The sequence below is a fragment of the Carassius carassius genome, chromosome 41 (assembly GCF_963082965.1).
Source record: "Carassius carassius chromosome 41, fCarCar2.1, whole genome shotgun sequence".
Taxonomy (NCBI): Eukaryota; Metazoa; Chordata; class Actinopteri; order Cypriniformes; family Cyprinidae; genus Carassius; species Carassius carassius.
In genome coordinates this window covers 22,770,980-22,788,453 of record NC_081795.1, presented here as the reverse complement: position 1 = coordinate 22,788,453, position 17,474 = coordinate 22,770,980, and the positions used below count along the sequence as shown (strand labels likewise).

General features: G+C 37.5%; 3 protein-coding genes across 3 annotated transcripts in view; 1 reads left to right on the top strand and 2 right to left on the bottom strand.

Annotated features, from left to right (window-relative positions):
- LOC132122968 (bromodomain and WD repeat-containing protein 3-like) overlaps positions 1-8,668 on the bottom strand; it is a 35,474-nt gene extending 26,806 nt beyond the window's left edge. Inside the window, exons 1-8 of the mRNA XM_059533500.1 lie at positions 8,383-8,668; positions 8,221-8,279; positions 8,098-8,127; positions 7,824-7,883; positions 6,972-7,122; positions 6,237-6,332; positions 5,710-5,870; positions 5,396-5,617 (exon numbers count right to left, since the gene is read on the bottom strand). Coding sequence (XP_059389483.1) covers positions 5,396-5,617; positions 5,710-5,870; positions 6,237-6,332; positions 6,972-7,122; positions 7,824-7,883; positions 8,098-8,127; positions 8,221-8,279; positions 8,383-8,431 — 828 coding nt within the window. The 5' untranslated portion in view covers positions 8,432-8,668. The remainder of the gene's footprint in view (positions 1-5,395; positions 5,618-5,709; positions 5,871-6,236; positions 6,333-6,971; positions 7,123-7,823; positions 7,884-8,097; positions 8,128-8,220; positions 8,280-8,382) is intronic.
- A 1,338-nt stretch (positions 8,669-10,006) lies between these two features.
- LOC132122966 (non-histone chromosomal protein HMG-17-like) lies at positions 10,007-13,084 on the bottom strand. Its single transcript, XM_059533498.1, has 6 exons — positions 12,900-13,084; positions 11,719-11,745; positions 11,586-11,615; positions 11,450-11,491; positions 11,243-11,362; positions 10,007-11,058 (listed from the first exon to the last, which is right to left on the bottom strand). The coding sequence occupies exons 1-6, from the start codon at positions 12,915-12,917 to the stop codon at positions 11,002-11,004; spliced, it is 294 nt and encodes a 97-aa protein (XP_059389481.1). The 5' UTR covers positions 12,918-13,084; the 3' UTR covers positions 10,007-11,001.
- A 287-nt stretch (positions 13,085-13,371) lies between these two features.
- Positions 13,372-17,078, top strand: LOC132122965 (guided entry of tail-anchored proteins factor 1-like). The gene is made up of 5 exons (XM_059533497.1): positions 13,372-13,621; positions 14,252-14,417; positions 16,147-16,214; positions 16,335-16,449; positions 16,609-17,078. Exons 1-5 carry the CDS (start codon positions 13,532-13,534, stop codon positions 16,689-16,691), a joined length of 522 nt encoding a protein of 173 aa, XP_059389480.1. The 5' UTR covers positions 13,372-13,531; the 3' UTR covers positions 16,692-17,078.
- The last annotated feature ends 396 nt before the right edge of the window (positions 17,079-17,474 follow it).

Sequence of the window (17,474 nt, the reverse complement as noted above, 5' to 3'; positions counted from 1 at the left end):
CAATAATTCGCGCCTAAAAACGCGTGGAAATCGCTAGTTGCGCCGCTTTCTCCTTGTTTCCAAAGCACTCGGACAGTTGCGCCCCTGAGGCGTCGAGCCTGTCTCACCGCGTGCGCGTCGCGACCGCGTTGCTTCCATTATGAGCGCGCATACCGGTGGGGCATACATGGTGGGATAGGCCACATCGTGCTTGGCTTGCAGACAAGACTCTCAAATCTTATATTTTGCAAGTGCAATACCTTGTAATAGAGGTAATGACTTACGGATGTACTCTGAGAGAGAGATTGTGTTTGTGTGTGTGTGTGTGTGTGTGTGTGTGTGTGTGTGTGAGAGAGAGAGAGAGAGAGAGAGAGAGAGAGAGAGAGAGAGAGAGAGAGAGAGAGAGAGAGAGAGAGACACACACTCGTGCTTCACCTGATGAAGGAAACCCAAACTGAGTCTGACTCCAATCACAACCCCAACATTCAGAAACTAATTGACAAAAATCTGAAGTATAATTATGATGAAAAATGAAAAAATGAATTTGAGCTCCAAACCAAACTCCAGTGTTATTCGGCCCTAAACAGAACCACAAAACTGGCAAATTACTTATCACTCAAGCAATTAAAAGAAAGACAAATCCTTTCAAAATATCGACTCCGTGATCATGATTTGGAAATAGAGATTGGTAGACATAAAAGATCCTGGCTACCGAGAGAAGAGAGGCAAACACTGTGAGCTGAATCAAACAGAGGATGAGAAACACTTCCTTCTTGTCTGTACCAAATACAGCACTACAAGAGAAACATTCTTCCCACAGTTTGAAGCTTTGAATCGTTCATTCTTGTCTCTAAATGACTCAGAGAAACTACTCTATATACTTGGAGAGAATGAGACGGCAGTCACAATAGCTGCTAAATATTTATACACCATACACACCATACGAAAGGGATCATTTATTGTATTCAACTGTTTTATTTGATATTCTTAATTGTATATAATTACTATTATTAATATTAGAAATATTATCTGCTGCTGCTATTTTTATTGTATTGTATTTTATTGTAATCATATTTTATTCTGTATCTAAATGCTAAATTTGGCAATACTGTAACTCAAATGTCATGCCAATAAAGCAACATGAACTTGAACTTGAGAAAGAGAGAGAGGAGAAATGTAAGAAAGTTTAATGTTGTATGTAAACTGTGTTTGAGGGGATGTCGTGGCCTAATGGTTAGAGAGTCGGACTTGCAATCGAAGGGTTGTGAGTTCGAGTCCCGGGCCGGCAGGAATTGTGGGTGCGTGCATGTAAAGTTCTCTCTCCACCTTCAATACCACGACTTAGGTGCCCTTGAGCAAGGCATCGAACCCCCAACTGCTCCCTGGGTGCCAAAGCATATGGCTGCCCACTGCTCCGGGTGTGTGTTCACAGTGTGTGTGTGTGTGTGTTCACTGCTCTGTGTGTGTGCACTTCGGATGGGTTAAATGCAGAGCACGAATTCTGAGTATGGGTCACCATACTTGGCCGAATGTCATGTCACGTCACGTCGTTTGAGAGAGAGAGAGAGAGAGAGAGAGGGGGATGTTCAGAGAGGAGTCTGTTGGATGTTTAGCTGTTATTTGTTTTATGGACTCAATGTTGAAAATGTAAAACATTTCTGTTGGCAGAAGTGAAAAATAAATTATTTTATGAAGTTACAATTTTGTTTGATTCCATGATGTATTTTACTGAACATGAGTATTTACAATGCAAATCCAAATTATTTTAATTTACTGTTACTTATATCTTGTCTTTTAACTTTATTAAGATCAGATTCTGCAGGTAAAATTACAATAATAAGGTGACTTGACTTGACTTACTACAGGACTTGACTTGACATAACTTGTGACTTGACTTGACTTGACTTGCCCAAGAAAAAAATACTTGGGACTTACTTGAGACTTGAAGGTTAAGACTTGAGACTTGCACATGTGTGACTTGGTCCCATCTCTGCTAATTGGCTAACAAACAAGGTCAAGTGTGCATATACTGCATCCGAAAAGTCATCATGTTGTTATAAACTGCAGTGCAGAGGTGCTGATGATGATGTGGACGTCGCAGCCGTACTTTTAGCCAATCACTAGTGATCTACTTCATGAGCAATAACGGATCTAATTTTAAATGTATGAACTGTATGAGTGATCATAATGCCTAAATATATGTTACATGGTAAAGAGTGGGAGAGTGTTTTAACACTCAAAACGTGAATAACACCTGTTGAGGGAAAGATGACACCAAGACTCTAATATTACTGCAACTCCTAAAATAGAGCACAGTTAAATTATTTAATTTATAACATAATCTATTTATATCTAATCTATATCTAAACGATCTTGTCTTTTATCTTTTAAACAGTACAGATTGGTATATCTTCTTAGTTTTGACTGTGCAAATGTAATGTTCTACAATATGAACTTCACAAAAGACTAAAGCCCCTATAGGGCGGTATTGTTTCTCATGTGGACCGCTGTGAAAATAAATTTACATACCACCTCAGTGATAAACTCATGGATTCGGATGGCGATTATTATTGTTGTTGTTAATGTTCATGTTCACAGTATTTATCAATGAATGACAACACAGTTTTGACTGTTATATGTGTGCATAAACAAGTGTGAAATACCTAATTACGTTGCTTTTTCCTATCACTTATATTGGACACTTATGCATTTACATTCTGACTGTTGACATTGAAAATGATGCATATGTTTTTTGGAGGGTATCGGTAAATCAATTGTAAATCAATCAAATGTTTTGAAGGTGACTGCTTGCATAATCTATTTTAATCATATTCGGTAATTGTCTTTAGCTATTTGCCACCATTTGATCCATGGGAAATTTATCTAACGTTATTATTTAGTTTTAAGGAGTTAAAATGGCTCTTAACACCTTTGACTGACATGTTGTATCACATTATTTTGTTTGTTAAAGTTTTGGGCGGTTTTTTGTTGGAGTGGGCGGGTTTTTGTGAGCTTTTGGGCTGGAAATCGTCCATCCAATCTGGCAACACTGGCGATAGACTGTGTTGACCGTGTTACCGGTGTTAGGCTGCAATACTCATCGCGGCACCGACCCCCACCGTCCTCTGGATTTATTGTAGTAAAAAAAATCATTATAGTTGGGTAAAAGAACAGACACCACAATTAAAAACTGAATGCAGCTGCTCAATGCAGCGTGCCGAACGACAGTCTCTTCACCGATCAGATTTCATTCTGACTCCAGTTGACTGACAACAGTGAGGTGAGACAGACAAGACGATGATTCGTTTCGGGACAAAATGCAAAAAGGGTGTGTTTGACAAAATGTTGGATTTTGAAAAGCCTGCTGACTTTTGCAGTTTATCTAAGGTGATTCTGGAAGTTTTTTGTAAACATTTGTTTCTTATTTAATTGGTTCCACATTGTTTGCTGATTTTTACTTTATTTAAACTGTGTCATTAATTTATTTGTCATCAAGTTGTATTCCGTGTCTCCAAGTTTTCGTTTTGCTAATAAACATTCTATGTTTCTTATTTATTTAGTTATATTATACAGATTTACTTAGCCTATATGTATACCTATTTAAACTTTATGCAATTTATTTATCATTTTATATTAGGCATAGCCTGCCCTATAGCATGGTGTATTTTATTTGTTTTGTTGTTAAAAGTTATATGTATATATAGGCTAAAGTGAGTTTGATGTATTTTGTTGTTGCATTCAAGCAATTGATGCCAGACTGGCACTAATTCAAAATTAAAAGTAAAATGAGCACTATGTTTTTAAGCTATTTAAAAGTGAAGGAGAGAAAGGAAAACAGAGAAAATTCAAACAAACTAAAAATGAACAATTGTTTTATGACGAATTGCCACTATTTGAAAAGCGATGTAAGCAAGGAAAAGAAGGGAATGCCCCGCCCCCACGGTGATATGGTATTACCGGTGTCACACGACGATTAACCGGTGGGAAAATTTCCTCACTGTCTAAACCCTAGTTCACGCCCTCACATGTCTACGTCACTATGTGGAAACATTTGCGTAATGCCGCCCAAATGTTCACACAAAGAAAGAAGGCGTGGTTTCAGTAACACAGTGTTGAAGCAGCCAGGTCAGGGACATGCTGTGTGTTTCTAGGCGAAAGTAAAAGCACTTTATTTGGCCTTCCAAAAGTAGATAATTTAGGAATCATAAAGATTACTTACAACAGAACAGCAACGTATTTTATGGATGACCGTTTCGTGAACCTTGGAGAAGAGGTCATTCTGACTTTGCTACGAGAAACTGGCGCTTCTGAATCAGCTACTGTAAGTATGTTTTGTTACTAGTTTAAGTAGTTGCTAATCTTAAAGATTATATGTAAAGATTATATGTATTATGACAGTATATGTAGAGGGACGTAACATCAGTCAGATGTTTGAAACATTTGGTTAATAACATGAAGTGGATAGAGGGCCAATCAGAGCACACCTCGCTTTTCAGAACGATAAGGCTTGTAAAAATCTACGTGTTTCAGAAGGCGGGGCATAGAGGAGAAACAATAATGTACAGTCTGTGGAAAATAATGCGTTTTGTAAACCTTAAACCGTATAAACATTTCATTAAACCAAATACAGACAAAAGAATTCTTTTTAGCAACATTTGACCCCTTTAAGGATTTCCCTGATGCATATGTGGAGAAGTAACAGACATTACATGGGCTTACAGCATTCAATAATGGCCAGTCCATCCTATTTGGGGAAGAAATAAGAAAAACTATACTTCTCACAAAATAATTTTGAAGTAGACATATGATAATCCATGTTTTATGCAGTATACAGGAGGTTTTTTATTTTTATTTTTTTTAAGTTTGTTTTGATTTAGAAATAACATTTTAATTTAAATATTGCAAAAAAATAAAACACTTTTAGATATACACAATTACAATATATTTCATGCATTGAGCCTTCACATATATTGTAACAGCAAAAAGCAATATCTGAAGGAAACAAACAACAACCAAGATTCTGCATCATGAACACCATTCAATGCAGCACAGTTTAATTCTGATGTGGCATTTTTGGCCTAACAGTGCAAGCTGAGATATATTTATTTATAATTTTTAACTGTTGAAAACTGTTTTTGCTGCTAGATATTTTTGTGGAAAGTGATATTTTCCCCCAGTAGAAATATTGCAACATTACGTATTTCTAAACGAGTCTATATGTCAAAAATCCTTTTTAAAACTGATAATAAGAAAGATATCCTGAGCAGTAAATCAGCATATTAGAATCTTTTCTGAAGAATCATGCGGCGTTGGTTAGACATATTGCCGATAAATTCACTTGCCAAACTCCTACACTGATTTAGCCTTAAAAAAAACGAAACAGGAAAAGGAAGCTAAAGTCATAGAGCACTCTCACCTGTAAAGAGGTAATAGATCCACTGTGGCCCTGCAGAACCGCCACCGGGGCACAAGTACGAAGGCACCAGACTCGAATGGTCTTGTCGCAGCTCCCGGCCGCTATAAGGGTATTCTCAAAGTTAACGGCAAGGTCTGATATCTCAGCATAATGTCCTCTGAGAGTGGAGTGAAGCCTTCCGTCGAAAGAGGACCAGATCTTCACCAAGGCATCGTCAGAACCCTGAGGGTCAGGAAATGAACAGAGTCCAAGTGTCAGACCGCAAAGACCAAGAGATGAGCCTGAGGGAGCTCCAAAACAATTCTGATGCTCACCGTAAAAATCCTGGATCCTGTACGATCAAAGGCGATACAGTACACGGCAGACAGATGCCCCAGGATCCTCCTGTGCATCTTCATGTGCTGATAATTGCTGACAGGGTTGATAGAGCTGAAGCGCTGAGCTCCAGTGAGCTCTCTGCCTCGGCACACCTCCACTACAACCACAGAGAGGAAATTCACTCAGAGCGCTCAACATTTCAGACACAAGTCAAATACATCCAACAGGGACCAGGGGTGGCTAGGAGCCAAAGTGAGAGGAAACAGTCCATGGGCCTATGCTACATTTATGCCGTTAATTCAGTTGCGGTGTGTCAAGTTGAATCATCTGCCATCAACATTCATGGGGTGTGAAACGGAGCATTTAAACAGACACAATTAATGCACCATTTAAAAAAATAAATAAATAATAATAATAAAAAAAATGAACAGCAACATTGGTATTTTTTACTTTGAGCCTGTAAAAATAGCCAGGAAAAGAAAACTAAATTGAACCAAAAAACCTCACCATTGAAGGTGCTTACCAATGCTGGCATCACCGCAGCTTAAAGGCCTCTCTGGTGGTCTCCCTCTATGAAGGGCCGCGAACGTGGAGGCTTTCCTTCTGCTACTGCCACAGTCTAGAGAAGTTGAGAGAAGGAAGACAGTGGTGACATTTAGACCTGGATAACATAAGCCCCTTCCACACTGCACGTTGGACCCAGAAAATTGCCGGGTCACCTTCTGTGTGAACGCAAACGCATCCCGGGATTGATCCCGGGTCGGGGACCTAGTAACATTGCCGGGTTCAGTCCCGGAACGAGCTCTGTGTGAACAAAAGCCAGAACTAATGTCGTAAAGGCTGTGTCGTATTGATGACGCACGTTATCGCACAACTTTTTTTACTAGGTGTTAAGGCGACAGATCAACGTTCACGACCAAAAAATATGTGCAAACTGTAATGAAGCAGATATCAGTTAGTTCCTCACTATCCACGCTGACGCTGAGATCGTTCGCCAGCTTAAGTGAAAGTTAACGCGCCTAACGTTTCCGACTCGTACATTACACGTCAGATCCAGATGTCACATGTCTTTACGGGACCTTTACGGTTTTGTGTGTGAACACACACACATATATTCCGGGTAATCACTGGCAATGTGAAAGTGCAAAATCTAGTGACCAGGGAACAATTGCCGGGACACATTACACGTGTATTTTCCGGAAACGCAGTTTGAAAGAGGCTTTACAAACACATAAGGCAGCAGGGGTTGAAAGCTCACCTTTCGTCGTTCGCAGTAGAGAGTGTTTCCCGGCCCCGAGTAGAGAGTGGACTCCTGGCACACCAGACGGGACCTCGCGGTCCAGAACCGGACCGATCTGCTTGCATATCTGCAACAGGTGATCTGGTGCAATGTGTCTGTTCGCTTCAACCTAACAAAGAATAAGGGATCCTTTAATTCCATTATGTCATGCATTAGTGAAAATTTTAATAATAAGAATAAATACATATGTATAAGCAATACCTTACTGCTATTAAGTGATAATGTTTTTACTGCAAACTAAAGTAATACCATTTTTCTGTTGTTCCAAGTGGATGTGGATGCATCAGATCTCTAGATTTGTCTAAATGCAGGCTTTAAGTAGTTGTATAGTTAAATCTGTAACAATTAAGCACTTAAAACACCCAAAAGGCAACTGACAATGGTCTGGACCCTTCAGGAAAACATAAATAAAAGCCTGTCTCATGTGGCAGAGTGCAATGAGTTTATGTAAATTGGGTCCCTTTATCAGCCAATCAGAGCGCTGGTCACATGCAAAATAAAAAGCCGACGGCGAGTCCCGAAGTCTGATTGGACGGTTCACAGCATGACGTAGCTGCAACCCGACGAGGCCCCACCCTAACTGCAATACAGCACTAAATAATAGGGAAGCAGTCAAAACACAGAAGAACCCCCAAAGAACTGCTAATAATATTGCTTTACAATGTAAATAAACCAAGCTGTCAAATATGATACACCTATATCACAAATACAAGGGGGGGTAAAGAGATGTTTATAATTTAAAGCCGATCACAAAACAGAACACATGCGAAAATTAAACACATGCTCCAGAAACAAAATCAAAACACTTACCAAATCTTCATAAGATCGAGGGTGTTCATTTCCTTCCCAATCCAACCGACGGGGAAGGAGCTATCAATAAATAAATAAATAAGCCGGGTCAATAATGTCGAAAGGAATTCGACGTATGCCAAGTTATCTTAATAAAAACACTAGAGGAAAATGTAAACAAGTCCAAGGCAAGCGATAATAAAAAAGTAGTATAGTGCCCAATCCATGTTTAAATCCAACAGGGAAGCATACACACTACGGACGAACATAAAGACTTCGTAATCGAGCAACACACCTGGTTCTCCTCCAGCTCACACACAAGAGCCTGCAACAGATGAGAAAGAGCTCCGTTCAGTGCTCGAGCATCATTATAAACACAATACTCGTATTAAAGTCTCGAGGACTGAAGACAACTCACCTCGGCCGCTTTCCGACACGGCCCTGTGCTCAAATAGCGCGAGATCATGTAATATAACTCTGCGAAAGGACACCGCGAGACCGATTATTATATGATTTAAGATGAAGAAACTAGAAAAGTACCTCTTGATAATATTCCTTAATGTTACTTTTTGAGCCTTACCCGATTCAAGGGGTGAAATACTCCCATTTCTGGCTGCAGTATCGGCCATAGCTCAAAGAATATGGTGTTTGGAGACGAACTTTACGTGTAGTTGGTGAATTATATAATTATTTAATGTCGACTGTACGCTTCGTAGCCCTCCACGATTGCTCCCGCTTTCTGTTCGGCCAGTTTTCGGTCGCCATTGGAAGTATGGGGCCTGAGCTCATAGCCTACTTCCGCCAGAACGCCGGAAACAGGGGGAGGGGGTAGAACTCCTCGTCTTCTTCAGCAAAACAGAAGCCACGCGGATATTTAAAAGTCTGGAAATTCAGTGTGCACCCTGTGCAAGTCGTGAATGTAAATCGAAACGTGTATTGCAATCTTCGAATAACAATGAAAACTCGCGTTCCTTTTCGAACGGCTGGTTCATGACGTCACATGTCGCATGGCGACAGTAGAACCGTTCTTCTTTTGTCTAAATCAGTCTGTGAGAACGTGACGTTTTGAATATTGAAATATATGCACACAACTAGTATAAGCCCACCGCTAAATAAATTTCAAATGCATGTCGAATTACGTTATGCATATTATGCAAAAGGCGCTAAATTAACTGGATTTACACAAATTTGTCCACTGACAGAGAAAGCGCAAATCCTGTGGGATCAAAATCAGTAAATTTACTTGTAAATTAAAGTATTTTTGTTTTATCTTATTTTCTCCCCTTTAAATACTAAAGCAGTTACAGTGGCCCCAAAAAGTATAAAAACACTTAAAATGTATAACTTTGCATTTAAATAATAAGTGCTTTTAAAGAGTTAGCACCAGCAAGCATACATTTCTTGTAAAATATGTTACAAAATAAGGTTAGTAGGGTCCAAATTATAAAACATATACAGTTCATACTATTTATAACTATATTATCACACAATATAAAGTTTTATATAAAGTTGGGTATAAAAGTATGTTCAATTTTACATTAAACTTATATTTAAACTGCAAGAAGATATTAAAAGCTTCAAAAAATGTAGACCCTAAAACCACATTAAAATGCATAATTGTATAATCTCCTTATATATATATATAAGATTAGAGAATCTTTGATAGTTCACAAATAATACAAATTGATTCCACATCCTTTTGATGTATTTAAAATATAAATTGTCATAAAAAGTATTTATTATAACTTTTTAGCACTTCCCACACATCCTTGCTCGGAGTATTATTTCAAAAAAATATTCACCCCTTACTTTTGAACAGTAGTGTATATCCAACATTGATAATAAATCAGCATATTAAAATTTCTGAAGGATCATGTGACCCTTAAGACTTAATAACTGCTGAAAATTCATCACATAGATTATATTTTTAAGTATAAAATCTTACTGTTCCCAAACTTTTTAATAGCAGCATATTTAAACGTTTTAACCAATGGTACACCAAAACTAGATGAATATGGCAAGATATTACATTATCAGTAATGACATTGTCAAGCACATTGATTTTATTTAATGTATTTCACATATTAACATTGTCAACGAACCATTAATTTTCTAGCTCTCTCTTCCACATGAAATTTTGATCCGTTTTAGATCTTATCTAGTGTTCTTTTTAATCACAGAAAGGAAAACAGAAGGGCAAAATATCAAGGTGAAATTACAACCATTTTATTTGTATGCCATTCCAATCATTACAGATACAGCTAAATACATAAAAAAAGTTAATAATAAAAAAAGAAACTGTACACGTGTACTTTTAACCTAAAACCTTGAGTGATACTTCTGGCATGTTCACATGAATGAAATTACAGTAATTTTCTGTATAACCTGCATGTTTAACACTGTAACACAGCTTTCATTAGCTTTGCTAACACACACACACACACACTTCCATTTTTCATCCACTTAAAGTACCATCACATACTGCATATAGAAATTATGAAAAACTTTTCACAGCAGCTATACAACATTATTGCAATGCTTTCACCACACAAAGACAAAAGTCAATGTAAATCACACATCCGATGAGTGTTCCAGTACTAGTGAGCAGGATCATTAATCTAAGCTGTTGATTCAGAAAACAGTTCGAATAAAGAGGTTTCAATTCATAGAATACAGCTTATAATCAATCCCAACCCCCCAGAAACAATAAAACAAAGCATTTTCTAACAGAACCCCCTTCCCATACAACACAGGCTATATAAAGGTATCCCTCATATTGCCTGGGGAATGTCATTATCTCAGGCAAACTCTCCCAGTTTCAATTGAAAGCCTTAAGACATTTCATTAAGACATTTCATTTTTTAATCTTTATAAATGGCACACATTATCCATCTCAACCTGTTGCACTCCCCTCCCTTTTTGTAAAAACATTGAAAGAGTTAAAAATAATAATAATAACAAGAGGAGGTCGTTTCATGACTGCAATTCTACTTCAGGAAAAATGGGGGGGGGGTAGTGAGAAAAGAGGGAATCCCCTTTCTAAGGGTTTTCTCTTGAATGTGGTCTATAAAATGAGCTAATATTGAACTACTAAAAACAAAAACAAAAAAGACTGCTTTTTAGAAAATAGTCAATAAAAATATTCCTCTGTATTGTACAAGAAAAGAGGTATGGGAGCTCTGCTGAAATATTATTAATGTTATTTAGCAGCTCCGTCTTTCTCTTCCTCCTCGCCTCCTGCTTCATCATTGTCCACCTATAACAAAGCAAAACCAATAAATGTTTTCAACAGACATAGGCACAGATGTATCCCCGACTGACATTTATCTACACCTACCACTCTGAACTACTAATAGATAAAAGGCCAAATAATGGAAGCAATACAATATCAGACCAAGATAGGTTAATTATTCAAACTTAATTATAAAATGACTCACTACCTCATCTTTGGTCTCTCCGTTCTCCGGAGGAGATTTCTCCTCAGTCTCTGTGTCCACTTTCTTCTCCTCAGGTTTGGCCTTTTCTACCTCCTTGGCCTTCTTGCCCTTTGCAGGTGCCTTCTGTAACATTTCCGAAAAATACATGAGTGAGCCACATCCGCTAATATTTATTAATAGCAATAAATCTTATTTTTATAACTGATTTACCTTCACTTTTGGCTTGGGCTCAGACTTTGGTGTTTGGGGTTTCTGCAAAACAGAGTTCAGCGTAAGCTATATATATGCCTCATAAAAAGGTAATTGTGTAATTATGTCTTCAGAGGGACTGGCAAAACCAACTTACACCTTGAAGTCTCTCGGACCGTCTCTTGGGCTGTTTGTTCATTTGATGAGGGACAAAACGAGAAGGCAATAAGTATCACAGTTATATGCAGAAATGTTTTATTTGTCAGTATGTGTAACAGACACAAACTTACCCCAGCTGCTTCGGTGTCATTGTTAGCCTGTACCACAGGAAACAGAAGCTTGTTAGTATGTGTACACAGATCGTGTGTGTGTGTGTTATTGTACCCCTACACCCCCCACAAGTGATGGCCAATTATGTCATTTTAAAGTGAACGTGGGGGAGGGGTAAACCATGGGTCCTGTACGAAGTTATACATTCCTTATACACTCACCGATTTATTATTCAACTTAATTTTATAGCGAAAAAGTGGTGAAAAAAATAAAAAACTGAAGCGGTTAAGTTGAAGGAGGGGAACAGTAACGCTAGCTCCGCCTCTACAGACAGAATCCATTCACTTTCGACGAGCAAACAGTAAATATCGACACCCCACATTGTTCACATACACCAGGTTTGCATCGAGATTCAAACAGAAACGTGAAAACAGGAAGTTAATATCTTTAGTACACAAATAACGTCGGTGATAACTTTCTTTAGCCACTTTACAAAGTAACGTTACATTTCAAAGGTCAAGTGAGAAAATTCAGGCGGGATACGAAAGTAAAAGCCGAATTACGAAATGATTGTAAACTAGTTCGAATATAACTTAAGGTTTCAAATGTGTTTAGTGCAAAGGCGGCCATGACACTCAAGACTATAGTATGATCGTGTGCGTGTGTGTGTGTCCTGTTCGAGAACCATATGGAGTCGTACACAACATACAACTAACTTACACATGTATTTACAGTTACACAAGGGTTTAATGGAAAAACCCACAATGTCATGAAATGTACAACTTCGACTGCTTTGTATGTGTATGCTTATAAAGGTATTAAAAGACCGCGGTTAAAAGCAAAACATTTGCAGGACAAGCTCTTTTCCATGAAGGATAACGTAACCAAACGTTACGAGGTTACACCCCTTTGTCTGAGCATTACTTCGCGCATTCTATACACGATTCTAATGTAAAAGTAAAGTCGAGAATGCTCTATTCTATTCTATAAATATCCGCTCGCAGTCGACGGAATACAGCACAGCTCCAAGTAAAAAGGCGCCAGATTCACGCCACCGACTCACATGTCCTAGATTACACGAACACATCCAGCAATGCGATCAACACTAACATAAAACTTCCTAGAGACGTGCATATGTAATTATCGCATGCTATTAAAACCATACTATAGAAAAAAAAATAATAATATTTTTGGAACTTACTTTGCTCCTTTTAGGCATGGCTGTGTAAAGCTGGTATGCTTTCAGAACAAAAAAGGAATTCGATTAAAACAACTTATGCGCTAAGTAAAGTGTAAAAACAAGGACTAGGAAACACTAAAGCAAGCATTAACGTTCTATCGGAACAGAAACTAGCTGAAACCAGATTGGATCTCCCCTTCTATATGCTTTTCATTATAGCACTAACTTGATGCGAGCTACGCTCCGCCCTTTCTCATCGGTGATTGGCTGAAACGTCTTGCCAACCACATTTCAAACCAAAGCAAGATACCTGTGTGGATAGCTTCAGAAGTCAATCACAGATGTGCTTGGATATACTTTAATAGGCGCCACTTTCTGCATTTATTGTTTCTGGAAGCGTGTAAATATATATTATTCAGTATTGATTGCATCGGTTATATATTCAGATAATTTGAATGCATTCAAAGAAACACGCCGCCTAAGAAAGAAAAGAAAACGTGGTGTCTTATAAACATTACCTTTTCGGATATTTGATATCTGTCGTTGCATATTTTTAGATAATATAAGCATATTGTAACATTTAATAAAATGAACCAGTTAAAACAGCGCAAGTGTGTGTATTATTGGGGGAGGATCAGGCTGGCTAAAAGAAAATGGCTGACGGTTTTAACTGGTTCCTTGTACTGAGCTCGGTGTTTCTGGTCAACCTCGTCAAAACATTGCTGCCGTCCATTTCTTCATTTGTAAGTACTGATTTAAAAGAGTTTTAGGGACGCGTGAGCATATATTAAACGTACATTAGTCGTATTGTGACGCCATAAATGGTCTGTGATACAGTCACAGCAAGTCTTGATTATTTAGCTAAGTCAGACTCATTCATAAACACCAACTAGAGGACCGTTGATAGTTCCAAACAAACGTTTGATGTGGGCTTATAATATTTTACAAACCAATAAAACACACTGGACTTCTTTCATGGTATCAGATGTAATGGCACTGAATGATTATTTATTCATATGATACACCATATCACATACTTGTACCATGTTATACGCCAAAAAACAAAAAAACAATCTGACTTTTAGAATGACAAAGCTTGCTAATGTCTGGTTAGTTGTCTATCTAGATTATAGTTATTATTGTAAATTGTAAATAATACATTCAGAGTATTCTTACTATGAAAATGCGAGCAATTGTAACCCAGAGTTTATTAAACAAATGTAATGTTTTGCCTTTCCAAGTCTTTGTCAATAAATCACCCTTTTGATTCAGTTTTTTGGTCATAGTCAATGTAAAAGCTTTGAGTAAATTTGATTGCAATTTAAAATGAATGAGAAGATGTACATTAAGATCTTGTGTGTTTGTTCTCATAGCTGTCAAAGATCTTCCAGAAAGATGCTGATCAAGAGATGGAGATGCGGACGGAGATCCAAAACATGAAGATGGAGATGTCCACCGTCAGTATGATGGACGAGTTTGCCAGATATGCTAGACTGGAACGCAAGATAAACAAGATGACCGATCAACTGAAGACTCTTGGTAAAAATGATTTTGTGCTTTTCTTAAAGGGGTATGTGCATTGCAAGCATGTGCAGCAAAATGGTTGATGAAGTGGTAATCAGGACAATCAGACAATGTATCAGAAATGAGTACATTTTTACCAAATTTAGAAGAAGAAAAAAATAATTCTTAATTCGCAAAAAAGTGTTACACTAGCTTGAGGTGGTTTTTGACTTGTGCGAAAAAGGATTAATGGTAATAATGGGAGATGGAAATGGATTTTGCGAAGAAAATTCCTACAAGTGCATCAAAAATTAATGTGACTTTGTGCTATGGGAAGGCATAACCTAAAGCAATGACAGTATTTATTGTGTTTCATCTGAGGCACAAATAATTTATTACATATAAAATTTGTTGCATTTAGTGGCATTAACTTTTCCTAGTGATATTTAATGCCAGATTATCAGGAAGTGGCAATTTTGTTCTCTTTGACTCAATGAATGGAAATAGTGCTTATTCCCAAATGCTTTGTGATTTTCCAATTTTGCACATGTTAAATTTACAACTTAACTTTACAACTAATGATTGCTTTCTAACCAGCACAACACCGAAGGAAGCCCACAAAACAGGCAAATTGCATAGCAAACGACGTGTGTAGTATTGCTCTGTTGAAAACAAGAAGCAATGGGCAATTTTAAGATATTTACAGTCACCATCACACCTCACTGGAAGCATATAAACTGCTTTTCTCCACTTTATAGTGGGGCGAGAATAACTAATAAAAAAACAAAATTTTCTTCACTTTGCAGTGGAGAATTCAAAGTCTCAGGCCAAGTGTGGAAAATGGCAGGTGGGTTTCAGATAACGGCTTCAGCATTCATGAAGGAAGACAAATGGCTTGGCTGCTGTCTGTTGCTGTCCTTCAAGTTATTGGAGAATAGTGTATATATAACTTGTAAAATCCATAGTTCACCCAAAAATGAAAGTTCTGTCATCATTTACTCAATCTCATATCTTTCCAAACACACTCTGAGTCTGGTTCATCTTTGAAACACTTAAAGAAGATACTTTAAACCTGAGAGATTTCTGTCCATCCATTAAAACTGTAAAAATATGCCATATCGATAATCCAGTTTCAGTTCAATCCATTTCACATTTATTTGCAAATCTCTTTTCACAATATATATGGTTTCAAGGCAGCTTCACGTAAAATTTGGCAGTTTTTATGATGATTCAGAGTTGACGTCATCTGAGGTCCTCGCGGGGGTCGATGTCATCTCTTCACAGGTGTTGGGGTCATCTAAAATCTTTGTAAGAGGCTGGATCCAGACTGAATCTGGCATAATCTCTAGTTATGATAGGATGGGCATCCTGAGGTAGAAACACAAAAGCAAACGGAGAATAATAAGATTTGCTTGAATTCTTATGAACTGCAGCCAAAGATAATTATGTGCAGTCTTCTGAAGAGACATGATCTAAGCCTCAAAGAGTTTTATATTAGATATGCCATCCATAGTCTAGAATGATATTGATCTGTCAGTTGAATCTAAACATAGATGCAAATGTACCTGAAATGTAGTTTACACTTCTCTTGTGTGCTTAATAATTTACATGAAATAATGAGAATCTGAAAATCATCCCATTGACTTTATCTCTGATCTCATTCATGCACATTAGGGGTGTCCAGTCTTGGTTTCTGGAGATCTACCTTTCTGCAAAGTTCAGGTTACATTCATCATCTTTCTTTCTTTTTTTTTTTTTTTTACAGTCAAATCAAGAACTTCACAGCAGGCAAAAATGAAATGGATTGTAAATATTGTGTTTTACATTCTTCAGGTGGGTGAGGATGAATCTTTTAATTTGTGCTTTGATATGATTGATGTTTGATTCATGTATGCATCAGTTGTTCATTTTCTCTCATGGTGGCATTTTATTCTGTTTTGTGCTGTCTGTTAGGCGGCCCTCATGATCTCGCTCATATTAAAGTATTATGCCGACCCGGTCACGGTGGTGCCTAGTAAATGGATTGCTCCACTGGAGAGACTAGTAGCCTTTCCTTCTGGAATTGCAGGTATGTCCAAGTCACCAGTGGTCTTTAATTGCCATTTTGGAATGATAGTAGGATAAATTGATTTAAAATGTGAATAACTTGGCATCTTGTCTGGATGAAATAAATATAATTTCATGGAGTTTAAAGTCTTATGAAGTGCTTTTTGCTGCTTTACCTCAGGTGGTGTTGGAATCACATGCTGGCTAGTTGTCTGCAACAAGGTTGTGGCCATCATTCTACATGCTGTCAGTTACTCAACATGATTACACAGTCACTGAATTTTTCGGTACAGGTTTGTTTCAATCCACTTGCTAAAAAAGCAGTCTAAATTGTGCATTTTGTGGTGATTGGTCCAAACTGATTGTTCTGTTTGTTTTTTAATGCCATTCACCGTTTCGTCAAGTGGTTTAAGTGTGTAGTAAATTGGTTTTAGCCTTCATTGTTTACAAATTCTCTAAATGACATTTTAACGGTTTTTATTTTCATTTATTTCGTAGATGCTGACATAACATTCCTAAACAAATGGCAAAACTCATTTTTTATGGGTTATGTTGTAATCTCAAGCAAAGCAAACTATTTTGTCTATTTATTGCTTGTACCTAAATTGTATATTGTTTTTGTCAGTGTTATAAATGTATTTATTGATTTTAGTTTTTTCGGTGTAATAAATATGAACATGGAAACGAAAAGGTGTGTATAGTGTTTTATTTGCCTTTAAAGTAGTAAAAATAAGTTTGTGAACCCTTTGAAAATATCTGAATGTTTGAGTTGATTTTTCAGTTTGGTCTGATTTAACCAATCAGTTTAAACCATGATGGTCCTTCGACCATTCTTCACAGTTGCGAAGAGGTTTTAGTGTTGGTTTGCAGTGCCCCTCTTTGCTTTTTGCTAAAAGGTTCAACTTTTCTCAGTTGCCCCCAGAATATTTTCCCAGAAGTGCTGTGGAACATGGTCTTGGACCAAGATGAGAAATGAGTTCATGAACCGTGTTCAGTGTTTTTCTGAATGTCTTTTGCCACAGTATTTGGGTTCTTTTTTTTTTTTAC

Coding starts and splice junctions, on each gene's coding strand:
- LOC132122966 (XM_059533498.1), bottom strand. Junction 11,616..11,718: donor ATGACACCGAAGCAGCTGGG/GTAAGTTTGTGT, acceptor ATGAACAAACAG/CCCAAGAGACGGTCCGAGAG. Junction 11,363..11,449: donor AGCCCAAGCCAAAAGTGAAG/GTAAATCAGTTA, acceptor GAAATGTTACAG/AAGGCACCTGCAAAGGGCAA.
- LOC132122965 (XM_059533497.1), top strand. CDS start 13,532: ATGGCTGACGGTTTTAACTGGTTCCTTGTACTGAGCTCGGTGTTTCTG. Junction 13,622..14,251: donor TGCCGTCCATTTCTTCATTT/GTAAGTACTGAT, acceptor TTGTTCTCATAG/CTGTCAAAGATCTTCCAGAA. Junction 16,450..16,608: donor CTTTCCTTCTGGAATTGCAG/GTATGTCCAAGT, acceptor GCTTTACCTCAG/GTGGTGTTGGAATCACATGC.